At 37.6% G+C, this 17845-nt stretch overlaps 1 protein-coding gene across 1 annotated transcript in view; it reads left to right on the top strand.

Moving 5' to 3' along the window:
• Nucleotides 1-587: 587 nt before the first annotated feature.
• LOC146466740 (uncharacterized) overlaps nucleotides 588-17845 on the top strand; it is a 23327-nt gene continuing 6069 nt past the window's right edge. The window contains exons 1-12 of the mRNA XM_085126833.1: nucleotides 588-1182; nucleotides 3484-3660; nucleotides 4580-4630; nucleotides 6243-6356; nucleotides 7125-7204; nucleotides 7966-8068; nucleotides 9377-9437; nucleotides 10095-10189; nucleotides 10684-10833; nucleotides 12026-12588; nucleotides 14883-15112; nucleotides 16408-16530. Coding sequence (XP_084982959.1) covers nucleotides 1069-1182; nucleotides 3484-3660; nucleotides 4580-4630; nucleotides 6243-6356; nucleotides 7125-7204; nucleotides 7966-8068; nucleotides 9377-9437; nucleotides 10095-10189; nucleotides 10684-10833; nucleotides 12026-12588; nucleotides 14883-15112; nucleotides 16408-16530 — 1861 coding nt within the window. The 5' untranslated portion in view covers nucleotides 588-1068. The remainder of the gene's footprint in view (nucleotides 1183-3483; nucleotides 3661-4579; nucleotides 4631-6242; nucleotides 6357-7124; nucleotides 7205-7965; nucleotides 8069-9376; nucleotides 9438-10094; nucleotides 10190-10683; nucleotides 10834-12025; nucleotides 12589-14882; nucleotides 15113-16407; nucleotides 16531-17845) is intronic.

Here is a 17845-nt window from a genome sequence, read left to right on the forward strand (position 1 = left end):
GGCGATTTCCATACATAAATATTTTTTTCAGTTTATTCCTTCAATCTTTTTGGTTACTTCCTTTTTTATTATTACTGGAAATGCAAGGATTTGAATTGATTCTCTGCTCAGGACGAACCCATTCGTCCCCTACCCCCCTTCCCAGCCCGGGGACACATTTCAAGAATGATATTTTGGTTGGTCTTTTAATTCAAAAATATTGCAGCTGAAGATTCTTGTTGCTATTTAAAAATGTGTAATTTATCACGTCTGCATTCTCCTAGCATTTTGTATCAGTGTCAACCGAGTTTACTATCCGTTGTGCTGATATCATATCCAGAGCCCATGACCTGGGAATATTCAGCGACCTACGTTTTCGACACTACAGTTAGGCATATCACGTAGCAAGAGAAAGGAATGTTAGAAATTGTCAGAAATACCATCAAATGGTCTGGAATGACAGCTCTTCCTGAGATTTCTATTTTCGTCTCTTTCCTTTTGACGCAATGATGTGGTCACTAAAGCATAACAGAATTAAAAGGTTTTTAAAAATATTGGCCTTTAATTGTTAGCTTCTGGTAAGTTCACAGCGAAAAGGGAAGTTGAACGGAACTGTTTTGCGCTTCTTTGGCTACTCTGCAGCTAAGAAATTAATTTTCCATGCCAAGTGTTGTCTTCCATTCAGCTCTCTCCCCAGGAATTTCGCTGCGTGGTCATGACGTCACAGCGCTAAAACACAACACGCAAATATGGCGGCAACTGGCGAGTATTGATTGTGAGTTTTTATCTTTCAGCGCAGTTTATGACATTGCCAGTGCTTGAAAAAGGTCATTTTGAGGATGCCTAAGGTTTCTTAGACCCCAAGGAGAAAGGTTTCTTCATCAAAGATGTAAAATTCGTCGAGAGAAAACGACTCGTATGCGAGACTACAAGACTTTTCAGTCGAGTGTTTAATTGACCGAGGTGTTTCGCAACACTGCAAGTTAATGCCTGTGTACAAGCACTGTGACAGAATGTCTGGCATTCATAGATAAAGAAACCCCATTTATCGAAGGAAGCAGTGGTAATTGTATCCTTTAGTGTGGCAGAATGGACAAAATGGATCGACAAGAAAGGCTTGAACGAACAGCTTCTATGGCCTGCAACAAGGGCTTGATCAACAATCCCGGCGAAAATAATTGTTTTCTCAACTCTGCTGTACAGGTGAGCAAAAACCTATTGGTCTGCAGTCACTTTTTGGTACCTTTTTGAGATTTTCGTGAAGAATGGAGCCAGCGTACTCTCTCGAACTTTATAAATTTGATCTCAAACCTTTCATCTAGATATTAATTCTCTTCGCCAAAACAATACTACTAGGCAGGCGTAATATATAAACTTAGGTTTTCGTGTTATTTTCGTCGCATTAGAAAAAGTGTTGAAACAGCCGAAGTGGCCGCTAAATGCTCTCACAGTAGGACATAAAAGATGATGGAACGATGCCCCAGTTGTTTCAAAATTCAAGATTTATATTTGTCACATTTTTTCGATATAATTCGTGCTCGCGTATTGATTTAGCGGTCAGGAAAGTGGTTTCTCATTCGGCGATTATGCTGGTGTAATATATGTTGATTGAGGGTTATTATATCGTTAAATTTGGAAATCGTGAACGTTGTAAACTTAAGTCATTATAGAGGACATTGATCATACACTTTGATCGAGGTCGTGTGGTCATAAAGACCTCAGGAATGCTAGCTTTTAGATTCCCTTTCTTTTCACATAAAGCTTTCACTGAGGCGTAAAACTGCTTTCTTTAATCTGCTTGCTGCGGGAACAATTTAAAATGATTTGTGTCACAATACAATGAAGGGATGAAAGCTTTTTAATAACCTACGTTTAAAGTGAAGCTCAGTGATTTCAGTGTAGCCAAGTATATTACGGAAACACTGGTTTAGAAACATTACAATCATAAAATTCGACTTTTTTAACATCCTTAAGTCGTTTTTCATTTAAATGTTATTGTTTTCATTGTTAGACATATTTTTGTAAATACTTATCAGCCCCATGTTAAAAAAATATCACCTTTCACATCATCTCCCTAAAAAAATTCTGGTACTACACTGGTGGTATTGACACTCACCTAATTGCTTGTTATAAGATACTTCCTAAATTTGAGATAACCTTAACCAACAAAGTTGTGTTTGTAGCTAATTAAAGACTCTTCACCTTTGAAATACATGTATTATCATGATGATAATCAAAACAAAACAAAAGAATTTTAATTTCCCCTGTGGTTTTTTAAAACAGTTTCTAGTTATAAAAGATTTACTGAAAATTAATTTCACATTTCATTCAGCCCTAGTTAAAAAAGCAAGGCATTTGAAAATGTTTGACTTCAAATGAATGAATGGGAATGGCCAGTGCTTTAATTTGAGAAAAACTTGGCCTGTTTCTTTAACTTTTAGTGGGAGGTCAAATTTACTTAAAAAGTATGTCTTTTATAATCTGCTTCTAAGAATGATTCATAAAGCAGATATTTTCCGGAAATCCATATACTGCAAAGCAATATGTTACAGCTTCTTGTACTTGACTTTGATGTTTAATTATTTTAATTTTAATAATTATTATCAGTATTAAAAAACATTTCAATGAGTCAGATATGATTGTTGTTGACATGAAATTGTTGTTGTAAATATTCATGTAAATACAGGACTTGTGTGGGCAATCAATTTCTTATGCCGCACAGATTTGTTTTCACTTTTTGCACAATGTTCCAGATAAGGGAAGGTTCTCAAAAAAACCTAAGAAGCCTTGCATTTTACCTAACAAATTGAATATAAAACTTCAGATGATTTGGAAACAATCAGAGCTAGTGACTCAAGGCTCAAAATTCTTCACAAGACCCCCTAACTTTAAAAGTTACATGGAACATGGAATGTTAGTCTAAAGTACATGTTTTAACTGTACAAATGAAAGCAGTGTTTTTTGTGAGCACTGCAATAGTTGTTTTTGTTATAATATTATTATTTTCTCACAGCAAAAGTGTGTTTTAGTACAGTTGTTCTCTGTTGTGTTTTTCTGAGTAGAAATGGATAAAAGAAATTGCAGATAGGTTTCCTGTTGGAAAACTTGTAGTATTTTGTTTCCCCTAGCCACAACACCAGTGACATTTTAGAATCTGTTATCTGCCACAAGTTAACCTAATAATTCCCTGGAATAATATTATTACACTTAACAGATACAAAATTAATTGTCCATCAGGAGTTGGCATTTCATCCTAACTAAAAACATTCACTTAGCTATGAATTAAAGTTCATGAATACAATTTGAAATTAATTTTTACTAATAATTAGTGATAATTATTAGATCATGTATGGTTTTTGACAATTTTTAAACAATAGTTTATTTTTGGATTTAGATATATATTTTTAAGTCATTGTAACTGAAAAACCCCCATGAAGTAGAGTTGTCAATAAATACATTATTGTTATTCTTTACTAACTATAAAATGTACATACATTTTGCTAGGTTCTTTGGCATCTTGATGTGTTTAGAAGAAGTTTTAGAGAAATCAAAGGTCATTATTGTATGGGACAGTCGTGCATATTCTGTGCATTAGACTTCATATTCAAACAGTTTCAATATAGCAGTAATGATGCTCTTCCACCGGATGGATTAAGGGTTGCCTTAGCAGTGGCATTTAAGGTAAGAATTACCATTTGAGAAATGGTTTTAGTGTAAAACATTCATGGATTCCGTAATGTGATTGGATATGCTACTCAATATTTGTCCATGTATAGATAGTTTCAATGAAAATATATGAAAAAAATTATGGAGATTTCTACTAAGGCAACAGTGTACAAGTAGTTGACATGGGCTGCACCCTCAAGAGCTATAAATACAGGAAAGATCTCCAGTGCGCAGTCTAATATTATAATTTGAAGGACTTGTTTGAAGGGGTGTTTAAATGAATATTTGGGCTTGAAATCCTATGTACAGACTGGATATAATGTAAGAATGTAGTAACATATTTAAATTTGACCTAAAGGAATTGTCAAATTACTAATTCCCAAAAAACAGAAGTTGCTCAAGTGAGTCAGCATAGTTTGCCTCTTCTGTTTTAGTGTAAACTCCTCCTTTATGAGAATTGCTCAAGTTAATGCAAAACTAATAAGCTCTTGTTCTTTGAATACATGTAACTAATATAACTTTACATAAAGAACTAAAAAATTAATAATTTTTTTATATAACTACCTTTATTTTCCTTAAATATTTGACATCCAGTCTGTACATCCAAACTACAGTGTAAGCTGGTGCTGAGCCCTTGAATCTCTTTACAGTGCCCAGATTTATCTTATTAACCTACACTGTAGTTGATAAAACCGGATATTTGTTAACTCTCCCGCAGTGACACCACAGTTTTTTTAGAAACTAACCTCTGTTATTTACTCTTACTAAGACAATAACAGTTGAAAGACCAGTGACTTGTGTGTTCTTGATTTTTAAATAAATTCTCCCAACAATTCTCACATCAATTCATATATACATGAGTACTGTAGGTATGTATGGAGGTCAATTAGGAGAGTTTGTAAGTCAAACTCACGAATCCACTGTTATTCTACAGAATCAGCACAGATTTCAGCTGGGAGATATGGATGATGCCGCAGAGTGTTTTGTAAGTTTACACATTTATTTTTATCGCTTTTTAAGAGTGTGAATCGTTCACTAATAGTGTACTTTTTGCTGTACATGTACATTGTATTAACTATTCATCCCTCAAAGATGGTACTTCCATTTGCTACTGTGCATAGTAACATTCCTTGTCTCTCAGAATGGTCATTAAAACTTGGATTTCTTAAGGATGGCATCTACTGAGACAAAGATATTATTTTTTGTATCGTTTATGACCTAATGGGAGAAGCAGATCTTGGTAAGGTTATTGGAATCCAAAAAGAAAATAGGGGTAAACCTGCATTTTTAAGAGAAATATCATAATTATCAAGTTTCAATTTCAATATACTTCATTAATCTTTTTTATCTTATCGATCTATCTAATTTGCAAAAGAAATGCCTCATAATTATTTTGTTATATATAATTTTTTAAAGCTTTTTATGAATTTATTGTGGCTTAAATGCTTGTTCCCCCATTTTGTGTTTGGATTCCAACAGCGCTAATGCTACATGTAAGACCTGCTTTTTCCGACGGTCATAAACTGGAAAAAAAAATACACATTCCTCTCTATTAGAAGGCACTGCCCTTAACAGCTTTTAGTGAAGTGGTAATAAATTATGTATATGTTATTTCCAAATGTGGTGCAAATTCCATATCCACAGTTATTAGAAAAAAATGTTACAAAACGATAGGGGTTGTTATACATTGTATGGGTTACCAACAGTTGCCAAATTGCAAATTGCTTCGAGGGCATTTTTTAGTTACATGTAGCTGTTCTCTCTGTGATTAGAAATACTGGTTTGATTCTTTGGCTTGGTCCATGAAATTGCGAAGAGAGAACTTGACCGTCCAATATTTTCAGAAATATTTCAACATCATGCCACTTCATAACACATTTGCATATTGTTTATTTGAAGTAAGGCGATTAATATACCCACAGCCCTTAAGGTAATAATATTGTCTTTAATGAACAAACTATTTATTAAAAATGCAAACCTGTGCTTGATTGTCATCCATACAAGCTGGACTAATTCTTTGAAGTGAAGTCTAAATAAGTTGAAGAATAAAATCAGAAAGTTATTTTTTTTCTTATGTGATAACCACCCTTTTGGCACTGTTTGAATGTCAAGGCCATATTTCCATGTAGTTAGGCTTTTGGCAGAGTCCTTCAATTCATAGACAGTTGAACCTTGATTGTCCTGGACTTGTCTGTTCCCCTGGAGAAATAGTTGGAAAAAAACGAGAGTCCAGATAATCCAAGATATAATTGAACATAATATTTTAAGGAGATAGAAATGCGTGACACAGTCCTTCTTGATTACATTATAAGTTAACTGTGGGAAAATTATTATTTGAAGGATCCATGTTGAAACTAGACATAACTAATGATCAATGACGTCAATGAGTGATTAATGAGCAATCAGTAGTCAGTCATTGGTTATTGCCGATGATCAATGAGTAATCAATGACCAATTGAAGACAACAAATTTTGTGGCCTATTGATTACTCATTGATGTCATCAATCTCAAATCAATCTAGCAGTTGATTGAAGTGTTTTATGTTAAAATTCTTTGAATTAATCCTGACATGTGTGTATATATGTTGTTTTGTTCAGGAGAATATCCTCAGCCACATGCACATGCTTGTTGCTAGGAATGAACATGACGATGCCTGCACTGCCAAGCACTGTATCTCACATCAGAAGTTTGCCATGCAGATCATTGAGCAGGTGACTTTTTACTTTGCCATTAGGGATGGACAGTTGGTAGTATTGCATTGTACATGAAATAAATTTTGAGATGACTTAGGGTGTGTTTGATTGACCCTATTCTGGAATAGGAATATATACAACAATGACAAGAAATCCCTAATAAGAGGTTTTTAGGAGTTACTGAAGTAGGAGACAGCTCTTATATTATTATGTGTCAGCAAAAGTTTGCAGAAATGGCTCCCCAAATTACTTAAAAAGAGAACTCCAACAGCTATTCCCCTTTTTCTTATTCCAGAATATGGTCAATCAAACGCAACCTTAATTAAGTAACTTTTTACAGCAACATTTGACGTACAGTTACATGTATGTAGCTTTTATTTGTATGGCCACATTTAAGTATGTTACAACCACCTTGTACTAGCAGGTTAGGTTAGTTTAGAAGTAAACACACGACCCCACAAGCTAACAGCTTTAATTATCATCGTGTTTAAATAAAGATTATGTATGTATGTATGTATGTACTTGGGTACTTGAAAACTGATAGCTTTGCGTGGTCATACTCAGTGCTTAATCGCTAGACTCCAGCTGAAGTCCCTGTAACAACCTGATTGTCAGTGTTATCGTATGACTGACATGATCCTGTTTATGTTTAACTTACTAAATAGTTGACAAAAGTCAATACATGTGATTTTAGGTGTCTCATGACTGATATTAACAATAAAATTAGTATACAGTGCAGTGCCACAGTAAAATAATATTCATTTGATTTCTTGTCCCTTCTTTCAGACGATATGCCAATGTGGAGAACAGTCAGAACCTCTTCCATTCTTCCAGCTTGTACACTACGTGTCAGCCTCAGCACTTTGGTATGTTATTATCTTTAAGTACTATAGGTTGGGGGTATAGAATGGTAAAATCTGAGACTCGAGACACTGAGACCCTCATTTAAAATCCGAGACCAACACTTATACACCAATTTACAAGTAGAATTTATCCAAGCCTACATGTTTCACAGTAATGGTTGCAATGTTGAGCCATATATCGCAATCATTCTTTGTTGTTTCATGATGGTTCATTTAGACTAAAATTAATTTTTGCTTGGCTGTGCGCAAGGTTTTGAGACTCCCCAAAAATTTGCTGAGGGCCATTCTATACCCTTAGGGCTTAGGTCGTGTGTGAGAAAAGGTTAAAGTTAAGGCTTAAGTTCTAATGAAACAAAAACAGGGGCAAACTCTTCACTTTCTGCAAACCTTTCAGATGCTCTTATCCAAAACCAATGATACTTCAGAAAAAAGTTGTACTCATGCTTCATAAATTATGTTGTTCCGGAAAATATCCTGACCCCTCCCCTGGAAGGTTCTTCGGGTTTGGACCCTCACTACTCTGGAGCTTTGAATTTAGTTCTTAACTTCAGTTAAAGAGGTTTGTCTTTTGAGACCCTGCTCCCTGTAATCCCTCATAATTTCCAATAACCTTCTAATGATGAGGTGTTGAAATTTTCTGGAACCACACTTTACTACACAATATGGTGAATCACAGGATCAATCATTTGTTCACTCTGTGGAAAAAATCACATACTTCAAACCACTTTGACATACAATATTTCTTTTGTCTCATTTTGCTTCAGTGCCAAAGCAGGGAGCCTTAAAGGGTGGGATAACACCAGGCCGATTGAGAATCAGTTTGGGGTTCTGTTGAGAAGGGCAGGACAGGACACTAGAGAATGTCAAGTAAGTTACAAAGCTCTGCCAGTGTAATGTTCTGACAATATAATTTGCATTCAAATGTTTCTTAAATGACATGGCTTGCAAGATGTTATGTGGTAACAACAAATTTAAAAAAAAAAACGAAACAAAAAAAGACAAATGTACATCTTTTAGAAAGCAAATTCTCTGACCAGAGTCTCGAAGATTGCAGTCTAGCAATCAAAAAGTTATACTAAAGGATCTGTTACTTGGCAATTATTTTTTGAAACATGCACTGCAAATGTGATGAGATGACTGTTGCAAGTTGTTTAAAATGTTCAATGACGTATTATCTCACAACATTGCAATAGTAGAAGATTACATATGGTCTACTTTTCTCTCAACTTGGAAAAACAATTTTTTGCTGTGAGAAAGTTGCAAGGTGGTTTTTTTTGGGGGGGGGGGGGGGCTTACATGCTTAATTTTGTCTTTGACTTGTCTTGCAATGACATGGCATTGGTACATTGCCTAAAGCAGTAATTAGTCAGAATGTTCTTGTTAATTAATATTTACTTTTATTAATGCCTGCTTGTCATCAATATTTTTTTGTTTGACAATTATGTAGTTGGGTAAAAAGAACATGTAGCAAACTTAAGGCTTCAGATTCATCATCATATCTAACGGCGTCAGTTGACTCGTAAGGTTGCTTAGTCCATTCCAACTGCCTTGACCAAATTTGAGATCAATTCCAACCACATAGTTTGTCACCATATTCTTCTACAAAATGGGCAATTACAAGCTACACTCTGGAAAGACTCTAGGGTGTGCTAAACGCATGTTGGATTGCTATAACATGAATGCTATCTGTAAGTGAAACATGTTTCCCTCTTATATAGTCATTTCTGGTTCAAAAATCTTACCCAGCAAAGGTTTTGTCGGATTTAGTTGTCAAAGTTGTCTTGTGAGTTGTCTGTGGTGGGCTTTCACGGTTTGGAAGACTTTCTATCATTGGCACTCAACTTTAGAAGTGTTATATATTTATAGTTGGCGAATATTACAAAGATGATTATTTTTTCGGTCACGCACATTAGTATAAAGGATACCGTACATACAATAAAGGGAAAGAATAACAAATATCTTTTAAATTTTATTGTTACTAATGATAGATTAAAAAAATGACATAAATGCTTTTTGTTGGGAGGAGATCAAGTGGGAGTGGGCGCTTATTATGTTTTTGGGCTTTCCGGATGGACACTTATTCGAGGGTAAAGCAGTTAATCAAATAAATGGGTTACAGCTGTTGCTGAACTCTCCGATCGAGCAAGTGTAATGGTGCTTTGCTGTTCTTTGCAGAGTCCAGATTGTAAGGACAGAGTTCAAGTACAGCGTCTGCTGTTGAACTGTCCTGATATTGGTAAGTGTTCAGAGAACTGATGTTATTCAAACCCTAAATACTGTACTTAGTGCAGTCTGTGGCTATTTGGCCTTACAGTATTAATGAATTGAACACCTGAGAGGATGACTGACCCAAATAACTTTTCAGATTGCTTTTTGTTGGTTTGGCTCATATTAGATTCCCTGGAATGTTGCTCCATTTTTTTTTATCCGCTGGTTTGTGCTTCATGTGCTGATAAAAACAGAAATCTTGCCCATAATCATATGTTTTATTGCAAATGAAGGGCAAAGCAGTCGATAAAACATTGGAGCAATGTTTCCTGAAGGAATTCAAGGCCACATTCAAAAATTTTCATGAATCTGAACTAAAACAACAAAATGCGTTCTAAAAAGTTATTTTGGGTGGATACACTCTCAGCCCTTCAATTATTGGGCAGACAGGTGACAAACTTACTGTTGACTTAAATTTGCACAGCTACTAGTAAAAGAACTTACTGACTGAGATGAAATACCTTGTGTTGGTGATATTCAGTTCACTTGACTCTCAGTTCATAGCAACAACAACAGTGATTACCCTTGCCAACATCTGCCTCCTGATCTCAAATCCTTTACAGCCATATACAGCTTTAGAGATCTGTATCTTGGGTAATGTTAGTACTGTCCCTTGTTTTTGCAGTAAGTGTTGGCCTCATTTGGGATTCAGAGTCACCAGATGCTGAACATATTGCAGATGTTTTACAGTGCATTGGAACAACTCTAAAACTTTCTGATGTAAGACTTTGTTAAAAAAAAATAATGTTCTACAATAAATTAGTTGACTTTTAAAAGCATCCATGAAATTTTTCAAGTATGTTTCTCACTGTCTTGTTCTGTCTAGGTTCAGGAAAGAGCTGTAATGTGCAGTTCCAGAAAATATTCATACTCCACCCACAGAAGGTTTTTTTTTTGCACCCCCCCCCCCCCCAAAAAAAAAAAAAATCTCCCCAGAAAATTCCAATTAAGCTTCATACTTTGCTTCTAAAATTTTGACTTTTAAGACCCCCCTCCTCCCTAGGAATTTCCAATTACCTTCCATGGGGTAGGTTTGGATTTTTTCCGGAACTGTACAATGGTAGTTACAGCTGCAACGTTTGTAATATTATTAGAAATATAAATGGTAAAGCTATTGGTAGTACCTCAATGTCATACATCATTTTGCAATTTTGACACTTAATTCAAGGTTGATTGAGGTCATGAAACATCTGACTTCATTTTTTTTCTTGTAGTTGTATCATCACGTCTATGACGAGAGAGCTAAGGACGCATCTTTACAGCTGGTTGGCATAGTAACATACTATGGCAAACACTACTCAACGTTCTTCTTTCATAGCAAACTACGCACCTGGATTTATTTTGATGATGCTAGAGTCAAGGAGGTGAGGAGGCTGGTGGCAACTTAAGGACAGAGCTACTAATAGTTGTGTGGATAATGACTACCAAGAGCACTTGCTTTGTTCTGAATTGTCCGCATAGTTTAAAACCAGCCAAACATATCCCTGTATTAGTGGGCACAACCCATAGGAAACCTGAGTATCTCGAGATGCGCAGAAGGTTTACGCAGTAACAAAAGTAGGCACCATCCTAAAAGTATTCTATATTAAGTCTACATAGTCGAAAGTTCAAACAAACATTCTTGTAGAATATTGTGTAGTACATACACGTAGTAAGGACTATAGAATGGTCTATTGAAAACAACTAGTCTAAAAAAATATTAAGTAAGTCTCGAATTCTCGCAAGCTGAAAGTTATTGTCACAGAATCTCATGCTGGCTAGAATTTGGACCATGTCGGAGTCTCAGATGTTAAATATTTGAGTCTCAAAGTCTCGCAAATTGTCAAGCAAGAAAAGAAAGGTTTTAGTCTATTTCTGTTACATGTACAAGGGATGAACAACGAACACATGAAAAATGGCAACCTTCTTGTTGGTACTACATGTATTGACTCTAAAATTGAAGGGACGCATTGACAAAGGCCTTTAGTGACTTTTGATGTAAGGTCAAATTCTCCTTTTGTTTCACAACCAAATACAAGCCAATCTGGAAGGAGAATATACCATTTTATCAGAAGTCACTTAGGGCTTTTTTCCAGGCACCCCTTCATTATTGTCCAGCAATCAGAAGTTCTCAGAGTCTCACAATTGGATATTTTTTAGGTGAAGTCTCTGGCTCAAAAATTATGCAAACAATGGGTCGGTTAGTAAAAGACACTTTAGACAATGTTTAACAAAACCACGTTCTAAGCCATTTTCAATTTTGCCAACTGTCATATCTAAACATTGCTGCTGACGGTAACAAGAAGGCTTGCATCCCAGACTAGAAAACTATTTATCTACTTGAAATAAACCACTTATCAACACATTTGGAGGCCCACTGATTGTCTTAAGCCAAGTCCTAAGTTAGACTCTGTTTAAATAACTGGCCCGATAAGTCTCGGTCGTGGGTTTTAAAACAGTCTTGCAGTCTCCCAAAGTCTCGGATTTACCATTCTATACCTCTTTAGCAACTTTAATGAATGATTTAGTTTTGATTTGCCCCTTTAATATTTGTGTGGTTACTTACTGTCATTGTAGATTGGTCCTGACTGGTCTGTCATGATGGAAAAGTGCCGTCTGTGTCACTATCAGCCTCTGCTTCTTCTCTATGCCAATCCCCGTGGTACGCCTGTTAATGCTGACTCAGCGCCTAAGAAGAGGATTTGTGTCAATGGTGCCGCGCACCAAAAAACCTCCGATCCAAACCAATCAAGCAAACATGTTATTGCTGAGAGGGGCGTTGGTGATGGCACAAGTGATGGGGAAAAGAGCCCAGTCACATCAAAAAAGACAAAAATACAAAAGAAATCACCTTTCAAATCAAAGAAAAGCCTTTCCTCTGGTGACTTGACAGCACCAACCAAGCAACTGTCTCGGACACCCAGTAATGCATCGGACACTGGTCCCAGCAGCTCAGGAAAGGAGAAACACCGCCCAAGCTTCAGGCGGATAGGAAGTGCTATCATGAGCGCAGTGAATCCTGCCCTAGCTGTGTCTCACTTGAAGCAAGGCAAGAAGAAGACATCACAGAAATCAAATAGACGGTCATCTACAGGGTCAGGCAGTGAGTCCAGTGGGGATCATGACCTCATAGATTTGGGGTAAGTTAAGCTGTGCAGTGTTCAATGTATGCAGAAAACGCGTCTGTACTGAACCATTCCCCCCAAAGGCACGCACGCTGGCCAAGTTGTAAATCTAGCCAGTTTGATTTTGAGAATCACCCTTGCAGTGTATATTGACTTTCAGCATAGCTAGACACCTTGGGTGAGGGCAAAGCACATGTAGTTTAGGGAAAGATGTGTAGAAGTGAGAAAAAGAGCTTGTGACAGCTTGGAATGGTGTAAAATGCAGCAAATAATCTCCCTTAAATGCACTGTTTGTTGGTTACAACAACAACGTGTTTATTATACTACTAATAATCAAACGTTAAGGATTGCGTCGGATGATCTCAATCCCAGGCTCTTTGCCAGGTTGGTGATAATGTCATCCGCCCCTGTAAAATCTGCAGTGGATGCCACGTCCCAAGATCCATTCATCGACTGTCCCATACAATCTCGACTCCAATCTGTATAAGGAGTGTGTTCTTTCTACGTCGAACGCAATTACAAGCAAATAAATTAATACTAATGATTAATTAATTCCAAAGTAATTTAGACCATAACCAAAGTAATTACTCTGGCCAATCACAATATGCAAACAGCACAATGAACCAATCAGTAAAGTGTGCAATTTCATCTTTATTATTGGTTATTAACTGAGTGGAGCCTGTGGAGGACTGTACAGCCCTTTTCTTCTTCTTCTGTGGAGGAGGTCGTTCTGGACAGGAACACTGCCGGTTATCGCCGCTACACACACCACACTTGTTGGTACAATGGAAAATGGAATGCGGACGGCCGCAGATGGTACACTTGAGAATGCGCTGAGACATTTTGATTTTCTAATCGTGCAATGATACCTTTGATTCAATCTGCGGCTTTTATACTCTCCTTTGGATCAAATTAACAACAAGTGTGATTAAAACAGGCGTGATTGGTTGCATTATGCTTTTGTTTATTGGTCAAAGTAAATAACATTATAGTAATTAATAACTAACATTTGCATATGAATACTTTACTAGTACAATAGGCAAATTCTCATTGGGTAGTTTCGATCCGACCGAGGTTATATAGGGTTAAACGTCAAACTAGATAAACTCATTTCATCATGAATCATATCGAGTTACTTAACTTGATCCAAAGTTACAATACCATTTTTACGTTCCTGGTAAATCATGGCTTGCTTGCAGCTAGGCATAAATGTCAATGCAGTCAAGACATGGTTATAAGAGAGAAAGCCAATTCGGAAGACGGGTATTACTGGGAATGTCCAGTTCGTCACTGTAGAAAACGGCGATCAACCCGGACTGGTTCCATTTTTGAAGATTCCAAGGTATCACTTGCGAAATGGCTATACATCATCTTCCTGTGGTCGATTGAAGAGTCCAACAAGAAAGTATCCTTGCTGTCAGGGGTGTCACTCCGTACGGTTGTTACAATACTCCAGAGACTCAGAGACATATGCTCCTTGAAAATCATGCACAGCAATATCAAGTTAGGTGGCAGAGGGAAGACTGTAGAGATCGATGAACCAACCAGGAAAGATCAGGGAAAACTTCTTGAAATTTCGACCCTTATCATCGTATAGGAATTTTCGATTTCTGCCAAGGAATTTCATCAAGGAACATAACGAATACATTGATTCAAAAAGTTTACGTTTATTCCCTTTGTTTCACGAAATAAATATTGCCTCTTGATCAAACGAGAATCTTTCTTTTCTTACTTACTGAAATAGAAAGAAAGAACGTTAGTAAAGTTCAACATTGTGTCGACATACATGACATACTATAACATGCTAGCTCGCAATGAATTATAGGGCGATTCAAATTTTAGGTGAACGTGCTAAATTCGCTTCTCGTTTTGGCTTAATAAGTATGTAGAGTAAAGGTAAGTTAAAAACCTTTTGCGGACTGCAGGCCGACTGTTGGTAATGTAGTGTTTTGGTCAATTTTATTCAGGTTACCGACTGTTGGTAACCTGTCGGTAAGCTGTTGGTAGTCTGTCGGTAGTCTGTCGGCCAACAGTCGACCGACAGTCGGTGGAGGTGAGCTGTTCTTCACTTTTACCTGTAATGTAACCTGCGCCAAATGCGGGAAAACGCGAGCGAGCAAGTCAAAATGGTTTTGGTCCCAATCTGGTCGAGAAAGTAGCGTGAGTTTTGTTGCCCAATCAGAGAGCGTGGTAAAGAAAATCTAAAGCAAACGGGAAATAACTTTCAACTTTCAACTGAAAAATGCTCTAATGATCGGAATGATGAAGATGATGATGATTTTAACTCAACTAATGTCTCACCTTCACAGCGCCAAGAATGAAGATGCTAAAATGGAGATAATGAAGCTATACGAGCAATCCAAAGCCCTGAATGCAGCGCAAGTGAGAGCAGCTAACCATGACAGTGGAATAAGCTCTGCTCCGTCATCAGCTGGTGGGTCTGTCAGCTCTACAGACACTAACCATGGCGGTAGTGATGAGGACCTTATTGAGTTCAATCAATCATGGCGTCACTCCAAATACGACAACTGGCCACCTGGTAAGCACTTCCATAGAAGTTATAGTTTAATTCGTTTATTTATTTGTGTAAATTATGGACATGTGTTAGGTTTTTATAATCCAATAAGCAACCAGCACAATTCACAGGTACAGTCTGTAAATTTGAGAAGAACGTATCTCCACACCTGTGAATGCAGAATATAGCAAAGAGGACCACTCTTGGAGTTTGTGATACAAAACACTAATACTTACTAACTCTGTCTATAAATTATGTTTTTGGCCTGTTTTATCTGCATTACTTTTTGATAGAGAAAAAAAAAATTCTGCCTCAGAGTGCAGGAAAACGCATTTCTGAGGGTTTTTATATCATTAATCTCCCTCGAAGCCGTTCTGTGCCTTGTCACGCAACGCTCCTCCCCAGGAGCGTTACGTGACGAGACACAGAACATCTGCGAGATGGCCTTAGGTGTTACGGGTGAAATCTTGCTTGTAACACCTGTTTCAAAACTAATGATAGCCGGTCACAGACAAATCGGGAAAATCAGGAGTGTTTCTATTTTCACGACGCATCCCAGATTTCTGTGAAGGTCGGCGATCATTCCCGACATATGAAAACTCAAATTTGGACTCTCGGGGACGTCGGCGACAGTTTTAGCTCGTTACCAATCCTCTAGCCTGCAATGCAGGCGTATTTTTGGAGCGGGAGCGCTGAATAATCCTTCGTTGCTGTCATCTTGGGCGAGGAAGCGTGAGAGGGCTGGAGCGAGTCAAAAGTGACCCTAAGGGAGAGGACGACTGGCTGAGAAATAAAGGAGGGGGGAGGGGGAGAGGAGGGAAAAATACGCTCTCATTTCCTGCCCCTTCCCCCCTCCCCCTCAGCCTCCTTCAATACGCGAACTAAATTTATTATTCAGCGCTCGCCCATGAAAAGCGCCTGCACTGCAGGCTACCAATCCTCTAAATTGCTTCGCTCCAGTTTCCCACTCTCCCCCTCCCCCCGACAAATAAAAATGGCATCTGTCACCGATGAATAACAAAAATTTCCCGATATCTCTGCAAAATGTGGAACGGTCGGGATCCATACATCTGGGATTTTCCCGATATATGAAAACTAGACTTTATTTGTAGTTGACACTTGTTAGTGTTTTCCATTGTAATAATATGATATGATGGTCAAGTAATGCGAGGGTTGTGTGTAATCAGGGGAGGTGTTTTCTGTATTAAATGTGATAACTCCTGATATCAGCCCATCAGATAATCACCCTACAAGACTATTTATGGTGTACGTTGAGCATGTTTGCTTTACTAATGATCGATGTTGTGATGTTTACGCAGCTCATCCGAACGATCGCATTGAACGTCTCCTTCAAGAAGCAAATAACTATTTGGCAAATTCAGAGAAATGTGAATACCACAAGGACTTTGTCAGTGCACTGAGTTACTGCTCTGACGCAAGCAGTAAGTAATTATCATTGTCATAGATCACCACTAAGTTTTCTCTAAGTCTTATTGGTTTAAACTGATTATGTGACACGATAGTGTTCATCCGTATCTCCGCTCGTTTTATCCATTGCAATTGCATTACGTGTAGGTCTTATAGCTTTTTTCTGTGATCTAAGTTTTCCATTTTGTTAACATCGGGCGAATCGACGCGAGTTCGGGCGATATACCGTCAGGCGAGTCGCTTTTCGGGCGAAACAACCGGATTCCGCGGAGAGACGCTATTAGGTTTTAGTATAAATCAAGTAGCATTCTATCACGAATGTTGTTGTCTTATTAGCTATGCTACTCTCTATCTATTTTGTCATATATAGTAAGTGGACTGAGTAGCCTAACTGTGTGCGGTTGTCAACAAAATGACGGCTGTTTCTTCGCGTTTTCGAAGTGTCTGTGAAGAGGATTTGTTGTTAAGTTTTGAACCACTAGTAGCTTTACACTAAAACAATTAGATTATTCGCGGTCGATTTCTATGCGTGATAGTTGATGTAACGTTCAAAACACGAACAGCAGTATTTTTTTTCGGGATTTGAAACCACAAGGCGCAGCCGAGTGGTTTTAGACCCGATAAAACACGTGCTGCGAGTTTTTTGAACGGCTTCAAAAACATTCCTGGAAAAGCGTGTGTCAAGAGAGTTCATAACAATGATGCTCTTGTAAACGTTGTAAATTATCATACGAGAAAAACGTTAAACACCGCATACTAATAAGGAGGAGGTTTTATCGGGTTTTAAAACCACTGCACGTGATGTTTTATCGACCATTTGATTGGTCAATGGCTTATGAATTATTAATGAGTTTTTGAATCGTGCTTCACCGTCATCAACTTTCTCGCGATAGAAATTTCGAGCTCATAATCTAATTGTTACGGTAAATATAGAGCGTATCTGGTGAAGATGCCCGGATAGATGGTATGTAAAGGCTAGCCTTATTAGCCTGCAGGGAATTTCTACCGAAGTGAACTGTTGGGTGCCGCTGACTGGTGAGAGTATTATCTGTCTCAACCTGATTCCACCTTAGAAATAACATTTATTGATACACGATAAAAAGTGTAGCAATGCTGGTGTAGTTGCGTCTAAATTAAAGGTCTAGCAGGTTAAGCATTTTAAATCCTTGACATCATAAACATTTTAGGTGGCTAGCTGGTAGCCTGCGAGCAAGCTCTCTATAAGGCCAGCTGCGAGAGGCCTCTCCCGCCTGGCTGAATAGAAAGCGTGCTCGCAGGCTAGCTACCTAGCCAACTAACCTACCAAGTGACTAACTTAATTAAAAGAAA

This window comes from Pavona decussata, unplaced genomic scaffold (genome assembly GCF_977016875.1).
Source record: "Pavona decussata unplaced genomic scaffold, jaPavDecu1.1 SCAFFOLD_141, whole genome shotgun sequence".
NCBI classification, from domain to species: domain Eukaryota; kingdom Metazoa; phylum Cnidaria; class Anthozoa; order Scleractinia; family Agariciidae; genus Pavona; species Pavona decussata.